General features: G+C 42.2%; 1 protein-coding gene across 3 annotated transcripts; it reads left to right on the top strand.

The window, feature by feature from the left end:
- The first annotated feature begins 1,536 nt into the window (after positions 1-1,536).
- On the top strand, positions 1,537-23,079 carry Smarce1 (SWI/SNF related, matrix associated, actin dependent regulator of chromatin, subfamily e, member 1). 3 transcript variants are annotated; one of them, XM_021211686.2, is made up of 11 exons: positions 1,537-1,726; positions 3,590-3,641; positions 3,818-3,861; positions 6,992-7,096; positions 11,818-11,898; positions 12,747-12,878; positions 13,126-13,297; positions 16,870-17,042; positions 18,062-18,163; positions 19,075-19,285; positions 21,855-23,079. In XM_021211686.2, exons 2-11 carry the CDS (start codon positions 3,635-3,637, stop codon positions 22,061-22,063), a joined length of 1,236 nt encoding a protein of 411 aa, XP_021067345.1. In that variant the 5' UTR covers positions 1,537-1,726; positions 3,590-3,634; the 3' UTR covers positions 22,064-23,079. The 3 variants fall into 3 exon arrangements, with proteins under 3 accessions (XP_021067345.1, XP_021067346.1, XP_021067347.1); XM_021211687.2 differs by lacking the exon at positions 6,992-7,096; XM_021211688.2 differs by lacking the exons at positions 3,818-3,861; positions 6,992-7,096 and having other exon boundaries at positions 1,539-1,726.
- Positions 23,080-24,377: the final 1,298 nt, after the last annotated feature.

The following is a 24,377-nucleotide window of genomic DNA, read 5'->3' as shown; positions in this document are numbered from 1 at the left end:
TTTTTTTTTTTTTTTTTTTTTTAAGCCACTTTTGTGTCAGCCCTTTCCCAACACAGCATGCCGACACCGCTGAGCTTCAGAGAACTGCCCAGCTGGGGATGGCACCTTGCAGCATGCATGCACGTGCACACATGTTCCAGAGCACTGTCCCCCCTACCCCCTTTTCTACCATTCCATAATCCCACAACTGCTAAGGCAGGGAAGTAACAAGGCCGGAGTTACTGGGCAGACAGAGGAAGAAGACACTGGATCCCTGCTGTAACTGTGTAGATCCTACATTCACCTTCTCTATGCTCTTTGTGTTAAAAACCATTTTCAGATATATTGATTATGCTATACATTCATCTGAAAACAAAACAAAGCAAACCTCTCCTTTAGTCTTTCCTTACAATACTCTTTCATTCCGTTAATTTCACCAGAATATGAAAATATTAGGCGATGGAAGAACTGGACAGTATTGTCACTTATCCCTAGCTCTGCAGACTTCTAAAGATACCTCATTTCCTGTTGTCACAACCAGGATAAGGGCCAACAGGTAGTCCTAGCATTCAGCCAGATTCTCTAGATGCTAACATTGTTCTTAGAAAACCACAGATGCTCTGCTCATTTTTCCTCCACCGTAACGTGACCCACATTAGCCCAGTGTTCTTTACTTTGTAGGGTCCGCCAAAGTATTCGTTAATTAGTAAAAATGAGCCCTGGAATGGTTCAGAAAGGTGGCTCCGCGTACCCTTGCTGAACATCTAATTACATATCTAGCCCTTAGAAATCATTGGTAATTATGAAATTGTCCGGTTCAGATGCCTGAAACTTTGTTTTCAAGACTTTCCAAGATAGCAGAAGGCCCAATCCCATATAGAAGGGGTATCAGACACAGGACCGGCTTGGGAAAGTTCCAGGAGGGCAGCACAAAGAAACAAGACAAGCGAGGCTGAGCTGAACTGGCCCTCCTGGGAAGGGATGTGAATTGTCACAGGTACGCCAGCTGGAAGGCGTGAGCTGACATCCGAGGACCCTAGGCGCAGAAATCCGCCGCCATCACTCAACCTCTAGAAGCATCTGGGGAAAAAAAACTACAAAACTCCCGTGTTGCTTTTCGCTTAGGCGGAGGCAGGGGAGCCCCGCTGGGCGCCAGCAAGGACCTAAACGCAGCGACCCAGGTCCTCCCCGCCTACATTCTCCATCCTCCATTCACACGTCCATCAGCGGAGTACTGAGGACCAGAGCGAAGGGAAACGCCAGGGTGCGGGGTGTGCGGGAACTGCGTCCCGCCCTCTCCCGGGAGAGGCTCCGGCGAGCCTTTTCCCCCCCCAACTCGGCGCCCGCCTCACGCGGCGGCTCCCACCGCCTCCGTGAAGCTCCGGGGAGCGCAGTCTGCGCAGTTCCTGCTGCCGGGCCGCGAACCAGGGGCCCGCAACGCGGCCCAGCCTTCTCCGCCCTCCTCGCCGTGACGAATCGGCGCCCGGCTGGGACGGGATCTAAATTGGAAGACTTCTGAGGAAACCCAGGAGCCTGAAAAAAAAAAAAAAAAAATCCTTGGCGCACTGAGCCTCGCCGCGTGCTCACTGGAAGGGCCGCTCGTCTGCCGAGAGCCGGCCGCGGCCGGCAGACAATTCCCCGGGAGCGTGTGGAAAGTGCGAGCGCGGAAGCTCCGGCGCGAGGGGCGGGGCGAGCGCGGGACAAAGGGAAGCGAAGCCGGAGCTGCGGGCGCCTTCTCGGCCCGCGGGTGAGTGTTTCCCAGTGGGCCCAACCCGGTCGGGGAAGGGTGGCGAGCGGTGGTGTTTTCGGCTTGGCGGGACCCCGAGTTCCCGCGGGGTGCTGGGGTTCGGCCTCGGCTGCGAGGCGGGAGCTAGAGCCGGTGCGGCCTCGGCGAGGCCTAGCGGCCGCGGCGGCAACAGGGCAACCCCATCCAGGACAGCTCCTCGGAGGCGCCGGTAGTCGCTTTCCGCCGGACTCCCGACGCCGGCGAGCACCCATGCACAACCCCCCTGCGGGGAACTTTCCAGAAAAGCTCGTCCTCCTCCCGCCACAAACTCCAGGGAAAGGATCTCCGGAAGCCCTCTGGGCAAAGCCAGCGGGGATCCTCACCCACCAGGAAGGTGGTCGTCCCCCCCACCTTTTATTTTATTTTTATTTTTTTATTTGGTTCAGGCAGCGACCTAAGGACTCCCGGGATGGCCTGGAGTGAAGTCTGAGACGGTGTGGGTTGGGTTTAAACCCATCTCTGACAATTCGGGTCTCTGGCCTTAGACACTTAATCGCCCCGAGACTGTTTTCTTTCTTTGTAAAATGGGGACAGCCGTACGCATCTGGTAGGGTCGTTGTGACTAGTGAGTAAGACTGTGTTATAAGCCTGACCAGTAAGGTAATTTAACTCAATAAATAACGAGTTCCGTCCCAGGCACTATGGTTAGATCCACTCACTACTAGAGTTTATAGTCTTAGCCCGGGAGAGCTATCATTTGTAAGTATTAGCAGTGAAGTGTAAGGTACCAGGGACCCTGTCACAGTTTCTTGTCGGGGCTCCCCACAGCAAGGCCTACTGGGTGTTGATGGAAGGAAAAAAAGAGATGAGTTGAAAAAAAATTAGCTAGTTCCACATCAGAAACTCTTACCCTGATGATTGAGGCACTTCCTGAAAATGAAAACTAGAAGAAGAAAAAATAAGTGTATTCACCATCCTTCTAAAAATAAGTTTTCGTCTCTTATGCATTACCATTTGTGGTCTATGTTGGGTAAGGAGCAAGCCCAGATATGTCCATGTTTCGAGCTGGTCATACTAGGACCAAATTTATGAAGCTACGGTTGATTAATACAGTAATAAATTAGACCATCCCTCCTCTCCAGCAAGACAGAACCCAGCCACATTCAAATGGTGTTCGGGGGAAAATGCTGCTGGTCTTTGTAAGTAAGCCATGTAGGAATACAAAGACAATACAATTAATTCTGTCCAGATAATTTATCAAGGAAGTACCTGAGATAATTTCTGAAATGAGCTGCAAAGGAACAAGTGTCCTGTAAGTAGCCTCAGAAAGTTGTTCCGGCTCTTATGAAACTACCAACAAAACAGAATGTAAAATTTGTTATCATACTGACTTAATCTTTCCCACTGCCTCCAGGAATAAGACATTGCTCTGTTTCAATAAAAGATGTTCCCTAAATACGGCAGAGCTTCTGATGAGGGGTTATTTATAGTCAGTGTCTGGTAGGCCTTGTTGGGGTCACCCCGATAATACATCACATTCTATCGTCATGATTTTTTTTTATCAGTCTAAGTAATCGTTTGCATGGCATCAGCAAAATGTTTTCCATACAAGACGCTGCTCTCAGGATCATAAGCAAAAACCTAAAAATCCATCTCTAATATAACTCTAAATTTCCCAGTAATTTATTTTCATCATTTAATTCTGATCAAATGAATGTAAGAACTAGTTAAAAAATATGCAAAAGGCTTGATTACTAGCAATTAATAGTGAAGTAATTTTGCTCAGAAATATCAAACTACCCTATTCTTTAGGAAAACATTCTCTTATGCTTGCTGAGTTTTGATTCTCTTTTTTTTTCTTTTTTTTCTTTTTTTTTATTTTAGTGTCTCAGATTCATTCTTAAGGAACTGAGAACTTAATCTTCCAAAATGTCAAGTAAGTTTCAATTTTTATATTTATCAATCTGTGTTAATACGAGACTAATGCCCTAGCAAATGGGAATTCCAAAATACTCTCATTTTTTTTTCTTCAAAGCAGGACCATTGGTAGTTTTGTTGCATAGTATTATATCTCAGTTGTTTACAAGAAGTTATTTATTTTCTTTCAAACAGAAAGACCATCTTATGCCCCACCTCCCACCCCAGCTCCTGCAACAGTAAGTTTTAATTTTCTTGTTAATGTAATAGCCAAGTTTGGCCTTGATACAAAAACCCAGATGTCTTCCACTGACAGTCACTCAGCCATCACAGCCACAGGATAGACAATTCAGCTAAAAATCAGCACTTCCTACCAAATAAAATAACTCCTTTCATCCCACCTGAACCAACCCCAACATTTAAAAATACATACTGTGAGCTTCCAGCCGCCTGTGCTCTCTGTTTCCTAATGGGAAATCAATGAAACACTCCTTTCTTGTTGTTTTTCCCTGGTAAAGGGTCTTTCCGTTGATATTGAGTAAATGCTCATTCTGGCATCCTTTATTCTTTTTTGTTGTTTTAAGCCTAACCTTCAACCGGTTACCTTTTCCTTTCACTGTAAGGGCTGGGTAGCTCAGTGGCAAAGCACTCACATAGCATGTACAAGGCTATGTTGGAACCCCAGCAGCACAGCTTTTTTAATTAAACTTTCTTGTCTGTATATAAAATTTCACATTAAATAAAGTTTCTTGTTCTAAGGATAATTACGCTCACAAGTTTTATTTTAAAGCTGCTCGGGTCAGGGTTTTGTTACCCATGGGTCAGATCTTGCTACTGAATTTGGTTCTATTTGGCTTGCCGACTGATGTGTTTGAAGGTGTCTAATGGTTGTGAACTGTTTTTCCCCAGCAAGCTCTTCCCAGCTTGAGCAGCTTGTAAAATAACCATCCAAACACAATTCCAGTTTAACAGCAAACTGTACAGGCCCTTGTTGAAATGCTGCAATGGCTTTCTTACCATTTTAAAACAACAACAAAAAGACCACTTAACATAACCATAGCCTACAAAATCTGAATCAGGATTATTTTGATTTATTTTGTTTTGTTTTGAGATAGGGTCTTTATGTAGCCTAGGCTGGCTTCCAAATGGTGATCCTTCTACCTTGGCCTCCCAAACGCTGGGATTATCAGCATGCCCAGCCCAAAGCTAATTCTTTAATATCTGCTAGCTCTTCCTCCATACCCTCTACCAACTAATTTCAGGCTAGTCTACTTTTATTACTAATGAGTTCCTGTGTCTTTCCTTTTTGTTTGTTTCCTCCGCTAGGTAACTAGTCTGATTTACTAACTCATAGGTGTGTGTTTTAGTTATAGTTATCAACAATTTATTTTTCCTTAGATGCTCCTTTTAAAAAGCCTATCATACATTCTTAAGTTCACTCCATGTAATATACAGTCTGCTAGGTTGCTTCCAGTGGACTGTAAAGTCGTGTGCTTCATGATTTTTCTTTCTTAAAGAACATTTCTTACCCCCATCTCCATCACATTCCACTCATGGTTGTGTGCAGGTTTAGTTGAGCGATTAAAAGTCTCACCTCAAAAACAGATGCAGGCCCCTCAACTTTAGAAATGGTGTAATTGCAATATACTAGTTTCATTTTTGTAAATTCCCCTATTTGCTTATATTATTCTTTAATCAGTGTTCGGAGGTATCATTTTTATATAAATACTACCTCCAGGAGTGTCTAGTGAACAAACTTGCTATTTTTTAAATAAAAAATATTTTAAAAACCAAGATCCCCTTCTGAGTTTTCATACAAAGAAAGGGATCCTCGTTTAACTCTCATCATAATTTCACATTTATACACAAAATCTAGAAACTAGGGATTATAACACCCAGCAAAATGGATATGAAATGAGTTAATCTTTCTCTTTTTAAAATGTCATTGCTTTTACCACCATTATCACCACCCACCCCCTCCACTGCCACCTCTCAAATGAACCACTCCCCGTGGAACACGCCCTTCTCTGTGCCTTTACGGTTTCATCTGTGTTTTCCTACTAAATATGCTTAATTTGCGTCTTTCCTAACTATATGGGCTATAATTGATCACTTTGTCTTCCTCTAAAAAGTTACATGTGCTGCCTGCTTGAATGTCTTTGGATACTAAGGATATATACAAGGGCATGTTTTAGGAAATGGCATTTATTTTGAAACAACTAGGTTTAGCTGGAATGTGTGAAGTGTACTTTTGTAGAATTGAGGAGAGTTACGTTAATTGCATGTAAAAATGGCATTGCTATCTGTCACTTGTTATGACTGTCACTAAGTCAACTACACTTTTGGTCTCTTCTTTACCACATTCTTTTTATGCATCTTGCCTTGATTTTATGAACACTGGATGTCATTGTATTAACCACAAGGCCACAATTACATAAAAACCCATTGGTGATTATATCAACATGTAATTTACAAAAATCAAGAGTTTTGTTGCTGCAGTGAGCAGTTGTATTTGGAAAGGCTGAGAGACTTCAGGAAATCAGATGAAAAAGAAAGTTCAAGTCTGTCAACTAAAAAAAGTAGTTCCTATTAAAATTAAATGCATAAACTGTTGATGATTACCTATGGAAGATGGATCAAAGAAGAGATGGAAGAGAAAGTCTATGAAAGAATGACTTGGTTAAAGACCAGATAGCACCCCAGTATGAGATCTATGCATTTCTTACAAGTCCTTGTTTTAAAATCATGCATGTGACATCCATTGAATCCAGCATATGTTCTATCCTATTGACAGTCCTGGCTTCCTGATTTCAGTCTCTTTTCATTTGTCACATATAAAATTATTTAAAGCTGTCTTGGAAAAGCAAATCCATTTCTTGTTTTGTTTTTAGTAAATGAGTGCACTGGTGGCATCCACATAATTGTCAAATAAATCATGTTTTGTTTGCATGTAGTGTTTTCAGACTTTAAAGTTTATCATACTTGAAGCTTTCCTATCTCAAACATCACAGGTTGCTAAATTATCTCATACTGTTGACCATGAAATAGTTCTAGCTGTTTGCAACTGCAGTGTGATGCTTTCTTCAGAACAAAACACAACATACTCAGTCTTCCAAGCATCCCTAACCCCCATCAAGGAAAAGCAGGAAAGAGAAGAAACATGCATACACGCATGCACATGCAGACTTGCAGGCTGGTTTCACAATTGGAAAAAAAAAAAAACAGTAACAAATACCAGTTACAACCCATCATTGCTTGTTTAAACTCAGGTTGCTTTTGCATGCCATATGCAGATCATTTTTCATTTCTGTGTTTCCCTCGTTTGAGCTCATTTCTCATTCGTGTTTTTGTCTCATTTGTTTCCATCAGCAAATGCCCAGCACACCAGGGTTTGTGGGATACAATCCATACAGTCATCTCGCCTACAACAACTACAGGCTGGGAGGGAACCCGGGCACCAACAGCCGGGTCACGGTAGGAGAATCAACTATTACAGCCTCCGGCAAACAACTGGAATTGACCAGAAATGCCTCCAGAGCTAGGTCCTTTTGAATCAGAAGCACAGCCATTTAAAAAATTTAACCTGACTTTTCAACTATTTTGTACAGTCTTACACTGAAAAAAAAAAAAAAAAGTGCAGTCTGGATATGTACCTGGAAGAAAAGAAATCCCATTCTACTTGGTGATCAGTAGGGATAAAGTCTTGGACCCTTAATGCTCATACTATATATGTAAACAAATGTAGAATTCTTTTGGTTAAAATACTTTATGACATGAAGAGTATCTTTCATTGTTGAAGGTAATTGGCGTTATTCTCAAGGACATAGTTTCTTAAGGAGTGCTAGGACTTTGAAGGCCTGGCTTCGTCTGGACTAGAAAGCTTTTGGCAAACCTGCCTGTCAACCTTCTACTCTTAGTGGTTTGTCTTTTGGATTTAGTAAGTGACCTATCTGAGACTCATTTCTTTCCAGTTTAATACAGAAAAAGATTTTACTGTTACCTCAAGGAATTTTGGAATAAAACTTGAATAGAATTAATTCCAGGCATTAAGTATAGCTTTCCAATCCATTGTAGACAGATGATTCTTAAAACTTGGGGAATTTCATTTCTGTGATTCAACTAAGGTAATCAAAATTGGATATTATACTTAAAAGCTTTTATTTTAAAATTATCTTAAACTTAAAGGAAATTAAGGTAATAAATCCAAAAGTCAAATACCTCCATTAGAATGTGGTATTGGTGAGAATATATACAACACAGATGGCTGTAAACTTTTTAGTACCTTTTTTAGTATGGTTTTCATTTTCTGTATTCATAAAAAAGCCCTCTCACCCTGGAGTGAAGCTAGAGCTGGAAACTCGTCACTCTCAAACTCTATGTCTGTCCTGGTAAGCAGATTGCTTAGCTGGATAGGTTTTGTTTGTCTAATTTTTTCATTGTTTTTGCATAATTTGTACTTCATAAGCATATCAAGTTCTATGTGCCATACATATTTCAACAGTATTTGAAAAGGGTTCTGACAAAAAAAAATTTTGTATGCGTGCATTGTGCGATGCAATACATGTTTTTCCTTGGTCTAAATGTATTGTTTCCTAGATGGAATGAGAGGCAAGGTGTTATCAGATGATAAAGAGCATTATAGTTCATAAAGTAAGCACAGTTAGTTTGAGATCTTTTGTGTTAATGCAGAAGTGTGTTTATGGATAGTGAGTAAGAAGATGGTTCTGAATAGCTCTATATGGTTAAAGCTCTTGGTGGCCATGCTAGTGGAATAGAAGTAGTCATGTGATCCTAGAGTAACTTAGTTTGGCGATTGTATGAACAGCCAGATCTTAGTTTGTGTGTAGCTGTGTGACTTCTCTGTTGACACAAAGTTAGATAATACAGTGGAAACTAGAAAAAAGTAGAAAGACTCCTTGTCTGGGCCTAGGTTGGTCATCTGTTTTCAACCCTTTCCTTCCTGGGGAACGGAAGAACTCAGAAAATTGAGCTCAAGCTTCAATATAGGGGAGAAGTTAGGCTGAGAAGTTTGGTGTTTCCATTCTTTGTAATTATTTCCTTGTATTCTTGTCCTTTTGTCCTGTTATCACCAGACTGAAGGCTGCCCAAACTGCTAGAGGCCCAGGGGGTTGCATTCTCTTTTATCCTTACTGTTTTGGGACTCACTTGCTTATAAGAGGTTTGTAGAGAATGGCCCCATGGTGCGCTGCCTCATTGGGAATGCTCCTCCTGAGTAAGTTGTTGTCTATAAATAGCCACAGTGATTTGGTGGAATAATTCTGTGCAACCCTAAACAAGAGCTTTGTTCCATGTGGGTAGTTTTCAGAAAATAAAGCACTAAGGTACCATATTGAGACCTTTGGAGGACTTAGGACAGCTTTGAGTGTAGCCCATGCCTGATCACTCTGTTCAGGTGATGGTTCATGTTCTCTGATACACAGGTTTGTAAACAGATTGAGACAAAAATGTTAAAAGCAGCCTTTACTTCTTCTTACTAGTAGAAATCCTCTCTTCAGAATAAAATTAATAAATAAGACCTTACCAGAGAAACAGCTAAGAATTGAGAAAGAAAAACTTTTTTGCACTGTCCAAGATGAGTCAATCACAAGATTGTGGACTTTATCCATAGATTGCCTAGGACCTAACTCTTAGATAAGAACAGTTTTAACAAGCATAAGTATTTGCTTCCTCTCGTCTGGTTCATAGGACTGGGAAGGCAGAGTTTGGATAGATGGAGAAGTGGTGCTGAGGGTGGATGTCCTCAGAGCAGTGAGGAAAGCGCCTCATGGACAGGCAAAGCTCATCTCTCCAAAACCTCCTTTCTGGGCACTCAGGGAAGGAGTCAACGACAGTTTTACAAACTCAGGAGCACAGTACACACAGCAGCAGCTGTTTCTAGTTGAGTCTTAACAAGAAAGGATTAAACAAGGGGCTCAGTGAGAGCAGAGAAATGTTTTTGAGGCAGTTAGAAAGATGTCAGAGATGTCAAGCAAATTAGTCATGTGTGGTGATAAAGATCTTCAACTGGAATTTATTCTTAGGGAATGGGAGAACATTGTTTTGTGTTGTTTTGTTTTTTATTTGTAAACTGATAGTGTCATAATAATATGAATTCAGTATTATTTGAGTACATTTCTTTGGGAAAGGGGGTGAATTAGCAAAACTATTCTTTGGAACGTATGTGCAAATATTACTAACTTTGTTTTTTATTTTTTTTATTTTTATTTATTTATTTATTTATTTATTTATTTATTTATTTGGTTTTTTGAGACAGGGTTTCTCTGTATAGCCCTGGCTGTCCTGGAACTCACTTTGTAGACCATGCTGGCCTTGGACTCAGAAATCCACCTGCCTCTGCCTCCTGAGTGCTGGGATTAAAGGTGTGCACCATCACTCCCGGCTGTTAACAATATTTTGCCACCTTCAAATATTGGCACAACTTTTTTCTTTTTTTTTTTGGAACTCACTTTGTGTTCCAAAAGTTTGTGTGGGGTCTGGACTGAAAATGTTTTCTAGTCATTTCCTGTGTTGAGAAGCAGGCTTCCGTGGTGTAAAGTTACTGATGACTCTGACTCCTGCCAGCTGTGGTGCCTGCTTCCCTAGGTGGCTGCTCTAACCACTGTGACAGTTTCTGCCTCCAGGTCTCATTCCATTCCATTGCCCACTGCTGGCTAAGACCAGATCTGTCTGAGTCAGGGCAGCAAGGATCTGCCAGTGTGTGTTTTGCTAATTAGAGTAAAGCAGTCCTCTTTCCCATTCTTGCCCCATGCTCAGGACTTAAGATGGTTCTATATTTCTGCTGCCATAGGCATGAAGACAAGAAAAGTATGACTTGAGTTCACACAGCTTGTCCCCTGTAAGAAAATATGCCCCAAGACTGCAGAAATAGAAAACAGAAAAGCTACTCTGAGGGCAACTGGTTCTGAACTTTTCTATCTCCTTTTTTATCAGTGCTTCGATGGAGAAGCCAAAATAAGAAGTAATGTGGACTCTCCGAGTTGACATCACTAGGGAAGTCCCTGGTCCTGACCTTCTTTGCAAGAATGGGAAAGAGGACTGCTCCTCACAGACAGGAGCTAGCACCTGACTCTCACCAACTTCCCCACTACCTTTCTGAAAACATTTTAGTCCCTCTTATATTTTTCTTTTTCCGTGGGGTCTGCCTTTCCTTGTCCTTGTGACTTTTCCACAGAAGCAGCGTTGAGGACTGGGCCTCAAAAGTAAGATTGCAAGGCCGGGAGTCCCATGCTCAGGACTTAAGGTGGTTCTATATTTCTGCGGCCATAGGCATGAAGACAAGAAAAGTATGACTTGAGTTCACACAGCTTGTCCCCTATAAGAAAATATGCCCCAAGACTGCAGAAATAGAAAACAGAAAACTATGAGGCTAAAAACAGTTTAACAGACATAAATCTCTTGTTTTCTAAAGGAAATTTTTTTCTTTTCTTTTCCTTTTTTTTTTTTTTCTTTTTTTCTTTTTTGCTAGATTTCTTGTTAGCGCCTGTTTCTTATTGGTGGTGTTTTTTGGTTTTTGGTTTTTTTTTTTTTTTTTTGGTCTTTTGNATAGCCCTGGCTGTCCTGGAACTCACTTGGTAGACCAGGCTGGCCTCGAACTCAGAAATCTGCCTGCCTCTGCCTCCCGAGTGCTGGGATTAAAGACCTGCGCCACCAGGCCCGGCATTGGTGGTGATTTTAACCTGGGAGATGGCCTTTGTGTTGTTTGTATGAGAGTGCATTCCTGACATGTTAACAAGATCCCCTGTAGACAGTGTGTGTATGGTAAGTGCTAAGAGCTCAGAGTCTACAGATAAACCAGTGTTGACTGTATGTGTAATGGTACTGGGCAGAATAAAAGGATACCGGGTAATGTCCTAAATGTGAGGTGTTTGGCATATAACTTCCATTTTTCAGTGTATGGATTATTATATAATATTTTATTCTTGCAGGCAGCTTGTCAAAAAACTGGCAATAAACTGCTAAGTAAAACGTTACATATCCTGTGTTTAAAGTCATTTTCTTCTGATATAAACATTTCTGAATTTGCAGTGATGTCTATTTTCTTTGGAGGAAATATAAGAATCTTGTATCCATGGACGAGTAGAAGAAAGGCGCATTAGAATTTTTAAGGGACTTTCTTTTCAGGTGGCAGTGAGCTCCTTGCAGTTGAATAATGAATATATTTCACTCTTTTACAGGCGTCCTCTGGCATTACGATTCCAAAGCCTCCAAAGCCACCAGATAAGCCGCTGATGCCCTACATGAGGTACAGCAGAAAGGTGGGTTCCGGAGAGCTCCGCCTACTGGCCTTACGTGCAATTTCAGGCTGGCTTGCTGTCTTCCTTTTTTAAGTAGTTCATTCTCATTTCAGAATTCCAGAACTCAGGAGCATGGTTAAATAACTGCTAGGATCTCTTTAAACAGATTAGTCTACAGCCATGGAAGTGATATCTTTTTGAGAATATTGAAAAACATGAGAAGAATGTTAAGTAGAAAGGAGAGTGTACGACTGTATATATTAATACCTTATAGTGGAGCACGCCTTTAATCCCAGCACTTGGGAGGCAGAGGCAGGCAGATTTCTGAGTTCGAGGACAGCCAGGGCTACACAGAGAAACCCTGTCTCGAAAAAAAAACAAAAAATAATAAGTCTGGGAGGCAGTTCAGTGGTAAAACACTTGCCTGACTACATGTAAGAGCGCTTTGGTTCAATTCCAAGAGTGCCAAATGAATTAATAAGTATGGTAAAAATATTGATCATAATTATTACATGTGTGTTTGATAGTATGACAAATTAACTACCTCTGAATTGGCTTGAATAGTTAGAGACATAGAGTTAATTGTTCATTTAATTCGATACGAGTGTGAACAGTGATTAGTGATGTCCTTAGCTTACTCAGTTTGAAATATTTATGAGGTAATGTCAGTGGTGAGTAAGATCCATGGGATAAGAAGGAAATGAGGTAAGCCAACTGTGGGCAGTTTTGAAGCAGGCTGATGGCTACAGAGAAGTTTGATACTGTCTTCTTTGCTCTTTCTTGTATTTAAACATTTCTATATTAGAGTGTTTTTAAATGACTATATACTTAGGCACTAATATTGAATTTTCAACTATTGACTTTTCAAGGTCTGGGACCAAGTAAAGGCTTCCAACCCTGACCTAAAGTTGTGGGAGATTGGCAAGATTATTGGTGGCATGTGGCGAGATCTCACTGATGAAGAGAAGCAAGAATATTTAAACGAATACGAAGCAGAAAAGGTAGGAGGACTGCCTTGGCTTATTATTTATAAAAGAAACCAAGCGTGACCAGATGACTGAGCCACACTACAGTTTCGTCCACCAAGATCCACTCACCTGAGTGACACATTCTCTGTTCCGAAAGAGAGGTGGCTGTCCCGACATCCTGTTTTACCTTTCCCACTGATGTTCAGATGAACAGTGCAGGTGCCCATGGTGGCCTGTAGAGTAGAGTGTACATTATAAAACCAGCCCCTTTGACTTTCAGATAGAGTACAATGAGTCTATGAAGGCCTACCATAATTCCCCTGCGTACCTTGCCTATATTAATGCAAAAAGTCGTGCGGAAGCTGCATTAGAGGAAGAAAGTCGACAGAGACAGTCTCGCATGGAGAAAGGAGAACCTTATATGAGCATTCAGCCTGCTGAGGATCCAGATGGTAAGGTGGAAAGTGGGGTTTTGTATATGTATTCTCTCTGAATTAGAAAAGAAATCTTAGTTCAAGGCATTTTTATTCTTTTCAATGGAAAAGCATAATTTTAAGTCTTTTTGTAGTAGTAAGATTTTAAGTAGTAAAATTTTTTTGGTGTAACTTTCTCATGGAAAAAATTCTCCTTACAGGGTGGAAAATTATTAAAGAAAAAAAAAGCTGTATTTATTACTTTTCAAAGTCTTTATACTCAGAATAAAGGATTTGTTTGATTTTTTTCAAGACAGGGTCTCACTGTGTTGCCCAGACTTACCTGATTCTCCAGTCTCAGCTTCCAAATTCTGGGATAAATTTTTGCTGACACACCCTGACTTAATCAGGGTTTCTATTCCTGCACAAAACAAGCAAGATGGAGAGGAAAGGGTTTTTCAGCTTCCACACTGCTGTTCCTCACCAAAGGAAGTCAGGACAGCAACTCACACAGGGAGGCAGGAGTGGATGCAGAAGCCATAGAGGAATGCTGCTTACTGGCTTGCTCTGTAGATTGACCTTGAAGGCAGAGATCCCCATGGCTCTGTCTCCTGTGATGGTGGGATTAAAGGTGTATACCAACATGCTTGGATCTAAATGTAACTGGATGAGATTTTTCCCCTAAATCCCTTAATGTCTTATCTCCTAGAATATACGATTCAGCTCCATTTGACTTCTGGTGTCCCTTTAATACCTGAATCATATATTTTATGTTTTTCCTTTCTAAGCTTGCTACCCTTGTTCAGAACGCTCTTCATGAGACATAACCAGGGAACAAAGTCTCCGCTGGCCTTTCTGAGACTTCCACTGTCAGTGCAGTTAGTATAAATCTCTTTACCTTAGCCTCAGGTAGAGTCTTCAGACACATTCTTCACCAAAATACCACAAAAACAGTCTCTAGGCCACACACTGAAATTCTTCTCTACTGAACCCTCTTGGACCAGGTCCTCCGCACAGTTCAAATCACTCTCAGCAACAAAGTCTTCCGTCTTCCTACTAGGATGGCCATGGAGCCCCACTTAAAACATNCCACTGATGTCCAAATCCAAAGGATATCTGGTATGTAGCCCCTGTGAAAGGATTGTTCGACACACACATGTGGTCATACACCACAGGTCTAGGAGGGCTTGAGAGATGGAAATGTACAGAAAGCCAAGAGACAGAAGAAGCCTTGTCTGTCCTTGTCTGTGAGGGCAGCATCCGCTGGCTTCTTAGAGAAGTGTCAGAAGGCCCACAAGACTAACCTCGACTCACACCTTGATAGTCAGGGCTTTCTAAGTGATTCCTCAGCAGCATGCAGGCCTCTGTATGTAGCAGAATTTCTTTCCTAAAGCGTGGGCCCTATACCTGTCTGAAGTGCTAAAAGGATTAGGTCGGGGATGAGAAATGGCTCAGCAGTTAAGAATTGAATTCAATTCTGAGAAACCACATGGTGCCTCACAACCATCTATAATGAGATCTTATGCCCTCTTCTGGCATGCAGGTGTACATGCAGATAAGAGCATTCATACATAAATCTTTTTTTTTTTTTTTTGGTTTTTCGAGACAGGGTTTCTCTGTGTAGCTCTGGCTGTCCTGGAACTCACTTTGTAGACCAGGCTGGTCTCGAACTCAGAAATCTGCCTGCCTCTGCCTCCCAAGTGCTGGGATTAAAGGCGTGCGCCACCACCACCCAGCCCATAAATCTTTTTTAAAGTGGGGATTAGGTGATTCAGAGACAAACTTTGTTCTGATTTATATTGGAAGGAAAACACTTGCTTTGTTTAATGAGTTAGTGTAAAGAAAACTATTAAGCAAATACTAATTTGGGTTGCTACCATGCATATGGAAGGGACAGCAGGATAAAGGAAATACTCTGGGGTTACTAGAAACGAGCATCCATGCTGGGTGGGGTGGCACACGCTTGTCATCCCAGCACAATATTCACACAGGTAATGAGGGCTTTTTAAATGACTCTTGAAAAACTAGGGCAGGAAGGAAGGCTGCTTCGAGTTCAGAGCCAGCCTGGGCTACATAGTGAAATTTTGTCTCAAAAAGATCACACACCCTGGAGCTCCAGAGCTCTTGCGGTGTGAGCACAAGGACTTCCGTTCACATCTCCAGGACTCATGTAAATTGCATGGCTTGGCACATCCCCGTAACACCAGCACTGGGAGCTGAAACAGGCAGATTCTGGCACCTCCATGGGCAGCTAACCTAGCCAAAATGGTAAGCTTCCAGTTCAGTGAGAGGTGTTGTCTTAAAGGGATAAAGCAAAAAGAGATAGAGAAGTCACTTGTTATCCTCTTCTGTCCTCCACATGTATGTACACATGTGTGCACACCTGTAAACCACATGCATGCATCACACCAAAAAAATAACAACCCCCCCACAGAAAAACATATAAGCCAAATGTGTACTATATGTACCTAAGTTTAGATGGTACCGTTACACATTAATAACAGCCATGTACATGTATAAACTGGCAAAATTAAAAATAAGTTTAGAATCAAGTATCTGTGTAGTGTGTGTGAGTGTGGGGGGGGGGGGTTGTCTGGTGTATGCACTATGCTTCCCTCTCCAGTACATGTGGAAGGTAGAGTGACAGCCAGATGGTTCCTCAATTGTTTCTCTGCACTATTTTAAGACACAGTCTCTCTCAGTGAACCTAGAGCTTGCAATTTTAGCTAGAATGACCATTGAGCCTCCAGATCTGCCACACCCATCTTTTACTTGGATGCTGCCTAGGATCCAGATTTAGATCCTCATGCTTGCCTGGCTAATGCTTTATCTCCCAGCCTTTAAATCAAGTTGTGTTTTCTACAAGATTAGTTTGGGTCTTTACTATTTTTTAATGTGATAAAACAAAAACTACCTGGAAAACACTATTACTAGAGAAGATGGTGATAAGTTAATTTTACAGATGGATATTTTCATTTATTTTAACAACCATGATAAAACTACCTCCCAGTTACAGTGTAGCATCTATCAAGTGCCTTTGATAATTACTAGGAGAACGGAACATTTGGCAGAATTTCAAGTTCTGCCATCGCATGCAGGTGTTACATGGATCCCAGGACTAAAAGAGATGTGAACATTTGTTGTTGGTATTTTAACCAAATATCAGATACACATCTCTTAATACACAGCTTCTCAACCTTCTAGTGCTACAAGCCTTTAATACAGTTGCTCATGGTGTGGTGACCCCCTAACCATAAAATTACTTTTGTACCTACTTTATAACTATAATTTTGCTGCTGTTAATAATCATAGTGTAAATAATAAGTCAGATATCCAGTATGCAACCTGCACCCCCTGTGAAAGAGTTGTTTAATTCCTCAAAAGGGTCAAGACCCACTGGTTGAGAACCACTGCCTTAGTAGGTTATGAGAACAACACTTGGGTGGGTTGTGTCTTCTGTCTCTGTGTGGTTCTTAGCATAGCCTGCCCAGATGCCTCTGACGTTAGGCAGGCCCATCTGCTAGGGCACTGAGGACCACACTTACTGAGTGCTTGTTCACATTGTTGTGATAAGTGGTCACCTAATTTCCACAACATTTCATTCATTCCAGATTATGATGATGGCTTTTCTATGAAGCACACAGCCACTGCCCGTTTCCAGAGAAACCACCGTCTCATCAGTGAGATCCTCAGTGAGAGTGTGGTACCTGATGTGCGGTCGGTTGTCACAACAGCTAGAATGCAGGTCCTCAAGCGACAGGTCCAGTCTTTAATGGTTCATCAGGTAAGTTCAGAAAACATTCATTATAATAGAAGGAGTCTATGTCACACATCCCAGGTAGTGTGATGTTGCGGTAATTCTCCAACCCAAATATGTCCGGGCAATGAAAACACAACTCAATTAATATGAATATAAGCTGTGCCCCTAGATTGGGCAGATCTACTGCTACACTGCCATCTTCCCCATTTATGAGACCCCTTAGAACTTTCAGTTTCTCCAAGCCACATGCTTTTGCTTGCTTTCTTTCCTCCTCATCCGTCGTCCTCTCTCCCACACCTCCTCCTTCTCTCCACCTTCGCTTTTTTGCCAATCACCAGCTCTAGCCTTTATTTTACCAATTAAGGTGGGAAGAAGGTTTACAGAAAATCACCCGAGTGCAGCCCCTCACAGGAGACCAGAATTAGCATCAAATTACAAATAGCCCCAGAGCTATCTGCAACAGTGTGACTCTGCTACAGTCATAAGTAGACCTATGAAGTAGCGCCACCTGAGGCTGAAAGGAGGGAACCATTCAGGAAGCTTAACAAGTTTGTCATTGAAAACTTAATAGAACATTGTGGTGGCAAATATATCTATTAAGAGATGGATGCAAACTGAAGAATTTAGGGACCCCATCAGCATTACTATAAAATGTGTCCCCCCCCCCAATTTATTCATTAACATCTTATTAATCACAGCATTCCTCTATGTTACATTTTTAAAATCATAGCTAGATGCAAAATTAGTGGGCTGGAGAGATGGCTCAGTGGTTAAGAGCATGTTCTGCTCTTCCAGAGGTCCTGAGTTCAGTTCCCAGCACCCATGTAAGGTGATTGACAACCATCTATAATCCAGGACATTCAGTGCCCTCTTCTGGCCTCCATGGGCATGCACTGGTGTACGTACCCACACACAGGTACACACAATTAAAAATGTAAAATTATACTTGAAAGTAATTATTTTTAAAATGACATGCTTTCTGCATTTTACATCTGCCTTAGAGGAAACTTATAACGATACATATCTGGTCTTACACCTTACAGCGGAAACTAGAAGCCGAGCTCCTTCAGATAGAGGAACGACACCAGGAAAAGAAGAGGAAGTTCCTGGAAAGCACAGACTCCTTTAACAATGAACTTAAAAGGGTATCCATTCCATTCACTGACTACCTTTATCATGCACCGGTTGCTATTTTTCTTAAAGTAATGTTTCTATTGAGTGTGGGTCACTTTGAAACAATACTAACATCACAGCACAAACTCTACTATCTTTATAATAAGTTAGCAGTGTCATGTAGTATACATTTAAAGACTAGGCCCACAGGTAATAGAACCCTCCAGTGCTTTGTTTAAAATCTTTGTAGTTGTAAATTATTTTCACTTTTTTGTAATTTATTCATAGACGTCTTCATTAGATGTAGTTCAGTTGCATTTTGTATCAAGTAAATCTCACTGGGCATGGTGGCACACACCTTTAACTCCAAGCAGAGGAAGCAAGATTCAACTTCAAGGCCAGCCTGGTCTATGTAGTGAGTTCCAAGACTACATAGAGAGAATGTATCTCAAGAAAGCAAAACAATGGGCTGGAGAGATGGCTCAGTGGACTGCTCTTCTGAAGGTCCTGAGTTCAAATCCCAGCAACCACATGGTGGCTCACAACCATCTATTACTCCCTCTTCTGAAGTGTCTGAAGACAACTACAGTGTACATATATTAAATAAATAAATCTTTTTAAAAAAAAAAAAAAGAAAGAAAGAAAGCAAAACAAGCCAAAAAATTCAATGACTGAATAAATAAGTAAATCCCGAGTTTGCTAGCTGAGGTGTGAGTGGGGGTCCTGAGGCTAGCCGAGTCCTAGGAGGCCCAGCAGCCCCTGCCCCTGCGTGCCTGATGGCGACTAGATCAACTCTTTGTCCCGTCGCTTCAGGACAAACCATTGCTTTCCTTTTCTCCCTCATGGAAATATCATTACATAAGCCAGAAAACAACTTACTTGATTCTAAGGTTCTAAGAAGAAAACATTGCTGAGAGCTCACTGATGTGTTCTTCACAACTAGTTATGTGGTCTGAAGGTGGAAGTAGACATGGAGAAGATTGCAGCTGAGATCGCACAGGCAGAGGAACAGGCCCGCAAAAGGCAGGAGGAGAGGGAGAAAGAGGCAGCAGAGCAGGCTGAGCGCAGTCAAAGCAGCATCGCCCCTGAGGAAGAGCAAGTGGCGAACAAAGCAGAGGAGAAGAAGGATGAGGAGAACATCTCGATGGAGACAGGTAACCGCCTCCTCGACACCCAGGAGGTGTGAGGGCCCTGACTGCTGGCTTCTGCCTGTCCTTCCTGGATGCCTTTCAGCAGTCTGCACTCTTGAGTCACTCCCTGTGACTTTCCAGTCTTTCTTACTCTTTCTCCATAGTAGACTCACTGCTACTGTTGCTGACTCCACAGTGCAGCCCAGTGGTGTCAGTCTTGGTGCCTGAGCTCCTGTCGTACCCAAGTGGGTGGGTGTGGCTCTGCAGATAGACGTGGAGGGTCCTGCCTGTGTGCCCGTTGCTGACACTGGCTTTGCTGAGCCTTCTGTCTCGTCTCCTCATTTGCACACCACCTGCCACCATGAGTGCGTTCTGCTTCGGATTTGCCATAGGATAGGATAATAGGCAATAATGTTTTAACCTTACGGCTACTGTTTACATAAGGTATATCATTGGCCCCAAGATTTGTTGTCTTTGTCCTAAGATGGCATTGGGCAAAGTAAAAGCAGTAAGCCAAGTCTTACCTCCATAATTCTGTAAGTAAGGTTTGACTGGACGATGGCCACATTCGTTCGTTGCCACACTGTGTGTGACAGCATTGAGGAGACAGCAGTGTGTGTGTGTACATTAATATGTACACGTATACATGCACACATGCATGTATGTATATGTACATGCATACATGTATGCATAATACATATCTGTACCTGTGTGTGAGTAGTTTGGGACTTGAGACAGACATCCTGGCCCACAAAGCCTACAGTGATGATTGTCTAAGCTTTTCATGTTGGTAGCCAACCAACCTGGCCCTAGAACAATGGTTTGGTTTTCCTGAATAAAGGCATTCCTTGTGGTTCAGGGTTGGTTTTTGTTTTTAAGAAAAGAAAGGTAAAACTTAGATCAAATACTGATGAACTTGGTTAACCTTGGTGTTTTTGAAGTCACCTTGCCTGTTGGCACTATTGACCCTGCCTAATGGATAAACAGAAGTAAGTCAAAGGTAGGGGACACTAGCAATTGCTGGTAAAAGAAACATGAGCATACTCTCTCTGTACTCAAACAGTAACTCCTGGCAATGTTTAATGAAACATCAGTATCTCTACCAGGCATTTATAGACTATTTATTTAACTCAGCAGGTTATCTTTTCAGACAGTCTGGTTTTAATCAGCATTGTCTGGGCTTCTTTCTGGTTTTGTGAACCTGGTTTTGTTTTTTGGGGGTTTTGGGTTTTTTGTTGTTTTTTTTTTTCCCCAACCATAAATTTGGGACTGAAGCACATTTTTGTGGCTACCGCAGACGCTTGCGGATCAGAGTGTGGTTCCTTGCTCATCTTGCAGCCAGGCCATGTTCTCAGTCTCGAGTCTGTTCTGCCTCAAATGAGGCCTGTCTTTTCTGACAGCATCTGGATGTTTAGGGTGTTTATTATTCAGATGTCTGTCTTCTAGCTTAAGGAAAAGAAAGAGGAGGGGGAACTGAAGGAAAAAATTGGAGCTGTCAGAACCTTGTGTTCAGCTTCCTAAGGAAGTGGCCCAGCACAACTTTAAACAGAGTCTCAGCTTCTTCCTGTGCCTTTATTGTGTGTATTCCAAGCAGGATCTTGCTGTATGGTGTTGTCCTCAGACTCCTGGGGCAACCTTAGCTTCTGCCTCTGAGGAGCTGAAGCTTCTGCTGCTACAGCCTCTGGCTTCTGGCTTCCCTTTAATGCTACATTTAAATCAAGTCTCCAGAAAAGTGTTTCAGTGTTACCAATATTTTTAAACTTATTAACACTCTGGGCTAGACAGAAAGCTCAGTAGGTGGGACCTGAGCTCATATGTAAAAAGCATGGTAGTACATGCTCATGATCCAATACTGGGGAGATAGAGATGGGCAGCTCCCCAGGGTGCATGGGCCTCACCCTAGCCTGCCTGGTCACTTCCAGGTCAGTGAGGGATACTGTCTCAAAAGCGTGGGCAGTCACTGAGGAACAGAACACTGGTCACTTCCAGGTCAGTGAGAGACACTGTCTCAAAAGTGTGGGCAGTCGCTGAGGAACAGAACACTTGGGGTTCTCTTCTGACACACAAACACACGGCTATAACTGTCTTACGTTCTTTTGTTATAGCAAATCTTTGAAATCCAGTGTGTATTTTATATACTTTTTTAAAAAGTAATTTATTTTTATTTTATGTACATTGGTGATTTGACTACATGTATCTCTGTGTGAGGGTGTTGGTCTGGATCTCCTGGAACAGGAGTTACAGACAGTTGTGAGCTGCCATGAGGGTGCTGGAAACCCTAGAAGAGTAGCTAGTGCTCTTAACCACTGATCCATTTCTCCAGCCCCTTTCATAAACTTCCTAATTTCAAAATCTCAATTCTCACCACACAAGTGTTTGGTATATATTTAAATTTCGTAATTCTATAGGTAAAAATGTAGATTTTTGTACCCTGAGCTGTCTCAAATATTGGCAAATACTCCTGAATCATACTGGGTCATTTCAGGGCTTCTCCACGTGTGGCTATCATATCGGACAGATCATCTCATGCCATCAGAATAGTTAAGAGTGCATGTTTTTCTTGGAACTGACGGTGGTAAATGTGTGGTTTCAGAGGAGACACACCTTGAAGACACGGCAGAGAGCCAGCAGAATGGTGAAGAAGGTACATCTACTCCTGAGGACAAGGAGAGTGGGCAGGAGGGGGTTGACAGCATGGAGGTGGAAGGGACCAGTGACAGTAACACCGGCTCAGAGAGCAACAGCGCCACAGTAGAGGAGCCGCCCACAGACCCAGTGCCGGAAGACCAGAAGAAGGAATAAATGCTGCCTTGTTTGTGTGACCTAAAACTTTTTTAAAGGAAAAAAAAAATGTGTTTTTTGGTTTTAATGGTGTTATGTGGTCTGTGTATTAATTATTTACTTTTCCGTTGGTACAACATGAGGGTCTTTGAACCCTCAGCATCATAGCCTAATGCCAGCCGCTCACCTTTCTTAGCTCTCAACTTCTGAAACCTCAGAACAGAGATGAATCAAGAAGACACCCATCTTTCTTTGATAACTACCTTGGCTGCTGCAGAATCAACTCTTCCAAATGCCTTCCTTCAGCTCACATGGGTGCTCACCAAAGCCATAGCTTTAAACCCTCCCAGCCCATCCACAGCTTTCCAAGCCCCTGTCATGTGTACTTATACAGAGTGCCCCTTGAAAACATGAGGCTGTCTCTTCACTCACTCTATGTCCCATGTCAGACACCAGGAGTTCTTATAGGGTAGGGTGTAGCCTGAAACTGGAGAGACACAGATCAGACGGTGCAGAGATGCCTCTGGCGCCCGGGGGTGGGGGGTGCAGGTGTGCAGTTGTTCCCGCTGTGGATTCCTTGTTGATGAGAGCTGTGCCTGCACATTGCACATCTGTGGTGCTGCTCAATGTAGACAGTGTGTTCTGGGAAATTCATCCTTTTTGTACAAGGGAAAGATACACTTTTTTTTACCAGATTGGCTTTCCAAAAACACGATAGACAGCAGAGCTTAAGGAATGGAATGTTCTTATAATGGACTACAGATTTCAAAGTGACTGGCCCATTCCAAAAGGAAAACAGAAATTCCGTTCATCCACTTGAGCATACTTCACAGTGATGAAAACCTCAAGACTCAAGATCCCATAGATCAGAGCTGAACCTACTTTTTTGATAATCCCTTTAGTGGTCTCAGAGACTAGAAACAAGATAGTTTGTCGTGTGTGCTCCCTAAAATCTAGAATAGGTTTTTACTGAATAGTGGTATATATGGTGGTATATGTTTCTTAAAGGTCCAAACATAATAAAGAAATTAAGACAAGGTCTCAGTGTTTTTATTGCACTGTAATTTTTATTGCACTGTGGAAGATAAAATGAAGACATAATTTGGTCACTATAATACAGGGACATCATGGAATGACCCATGGTCATAAGATGTCACTCATAGGAACCTTGTCTCATGAACTGTCAGTATCAATAGGAGGAAGAAATCTCTGAGTAGTGTGCAAGAAGTGTGGCTAGTAAGTGAATATAGCCTGTGCTCGTGGAGAGACAGCACCTACACTCCGCACGTGAGTAACTGCAGTTATAGACACAGCATTGAGCAGTTTCCTGAGAGGAAGCCTGATGTGTGGAGTCATCCTTGGGCCAGTTTTTCTATGATACTACAGTTGCTTGAGAGTCAACAGTTTCTTGTTCTTTCAAAACAGGACTTCTCTGTGTAGCCTTGACTGTCCTGGCAAAGAACTTTCCTATCAGTGGGTCTGTTTGGGGTTTTGAGCATGTAGGGCTAAGAATTCAAACCGTCTCTTCTCAGACAAATTGGATAGTCACAGATAGAATCCTCTGGAAGGTGAGATGGGGCAAAAAAGCTGCTGGATAAGAGCAGAAAACTTTGGAGGGCTTGGGTTCCTACAGTACCATCAGTTGCCAAGTACGCAGAAGCAATCCTGTCTGAGGACAGCACTGGGAAAGGAAGCCTAGAGAGAGCAAGACTGCCCAGACAGGACACTGCTGTCACCAGCACAAAAGGGGGCTGTTTGAGTTGGGGCCAACTTCAATGGGGAAGGATTGAATTGACGGTTTCAGTTAGACTAGTGCATGTAGACACCAGTGTGCGAAATGGCTCTTAGTTCAAGAGTACGGAGGATAAGCTGGTCAGACAGCCCACACCTCACAGGCTTGGACAAGCTACTGAACATAGCATAGTTGTGCTGAAATATCTTAAGCCTCTCTACCCTCATATCTAGTGTATCTGTTTTATTTATGAGTGCCTACAATTTGTAGGTTTTAAATCTTAACAGGGTTCTAAGAAAACCAAAAGGGGAATTCACAATCATGCGATTTTGTAGAAATGTCAAGTTCTGCAACTTGCCTAGACAACCTACAAGCCTTTCTCTAAATGACTCTGACCTGATAAGAACAGCCAGGTGTGTGTGAGAGAGACTGGTCCCATCACACAGACAAACACACCATCAGAGAAATGCCTACTGCGCACAACTTATACTATACCACTCGTATGTTTAGGTACAAAGGCTTTCTGTAAAATTATGGCTACCTATATTATTGAATGTGGTAACACACTGTACTGAATTACGAGGCAGGACAAAAAGGAACAAA

Source organism: Mus pahari, chromosome 14 (assembly GCF_900095145.1).
Source record: "Mus pahari chromosome 14, PAHARI_EIJ_v1.1, whole genome shotgun sequence".
NCBI lineage: Eukaryota > Metazoa > Chordata > Mammalia > Rodentia > Muridae > Mus > Mus pahari.
This window is presented reverse-complemented; position numbering and strand designations above follow the sequence as displayed.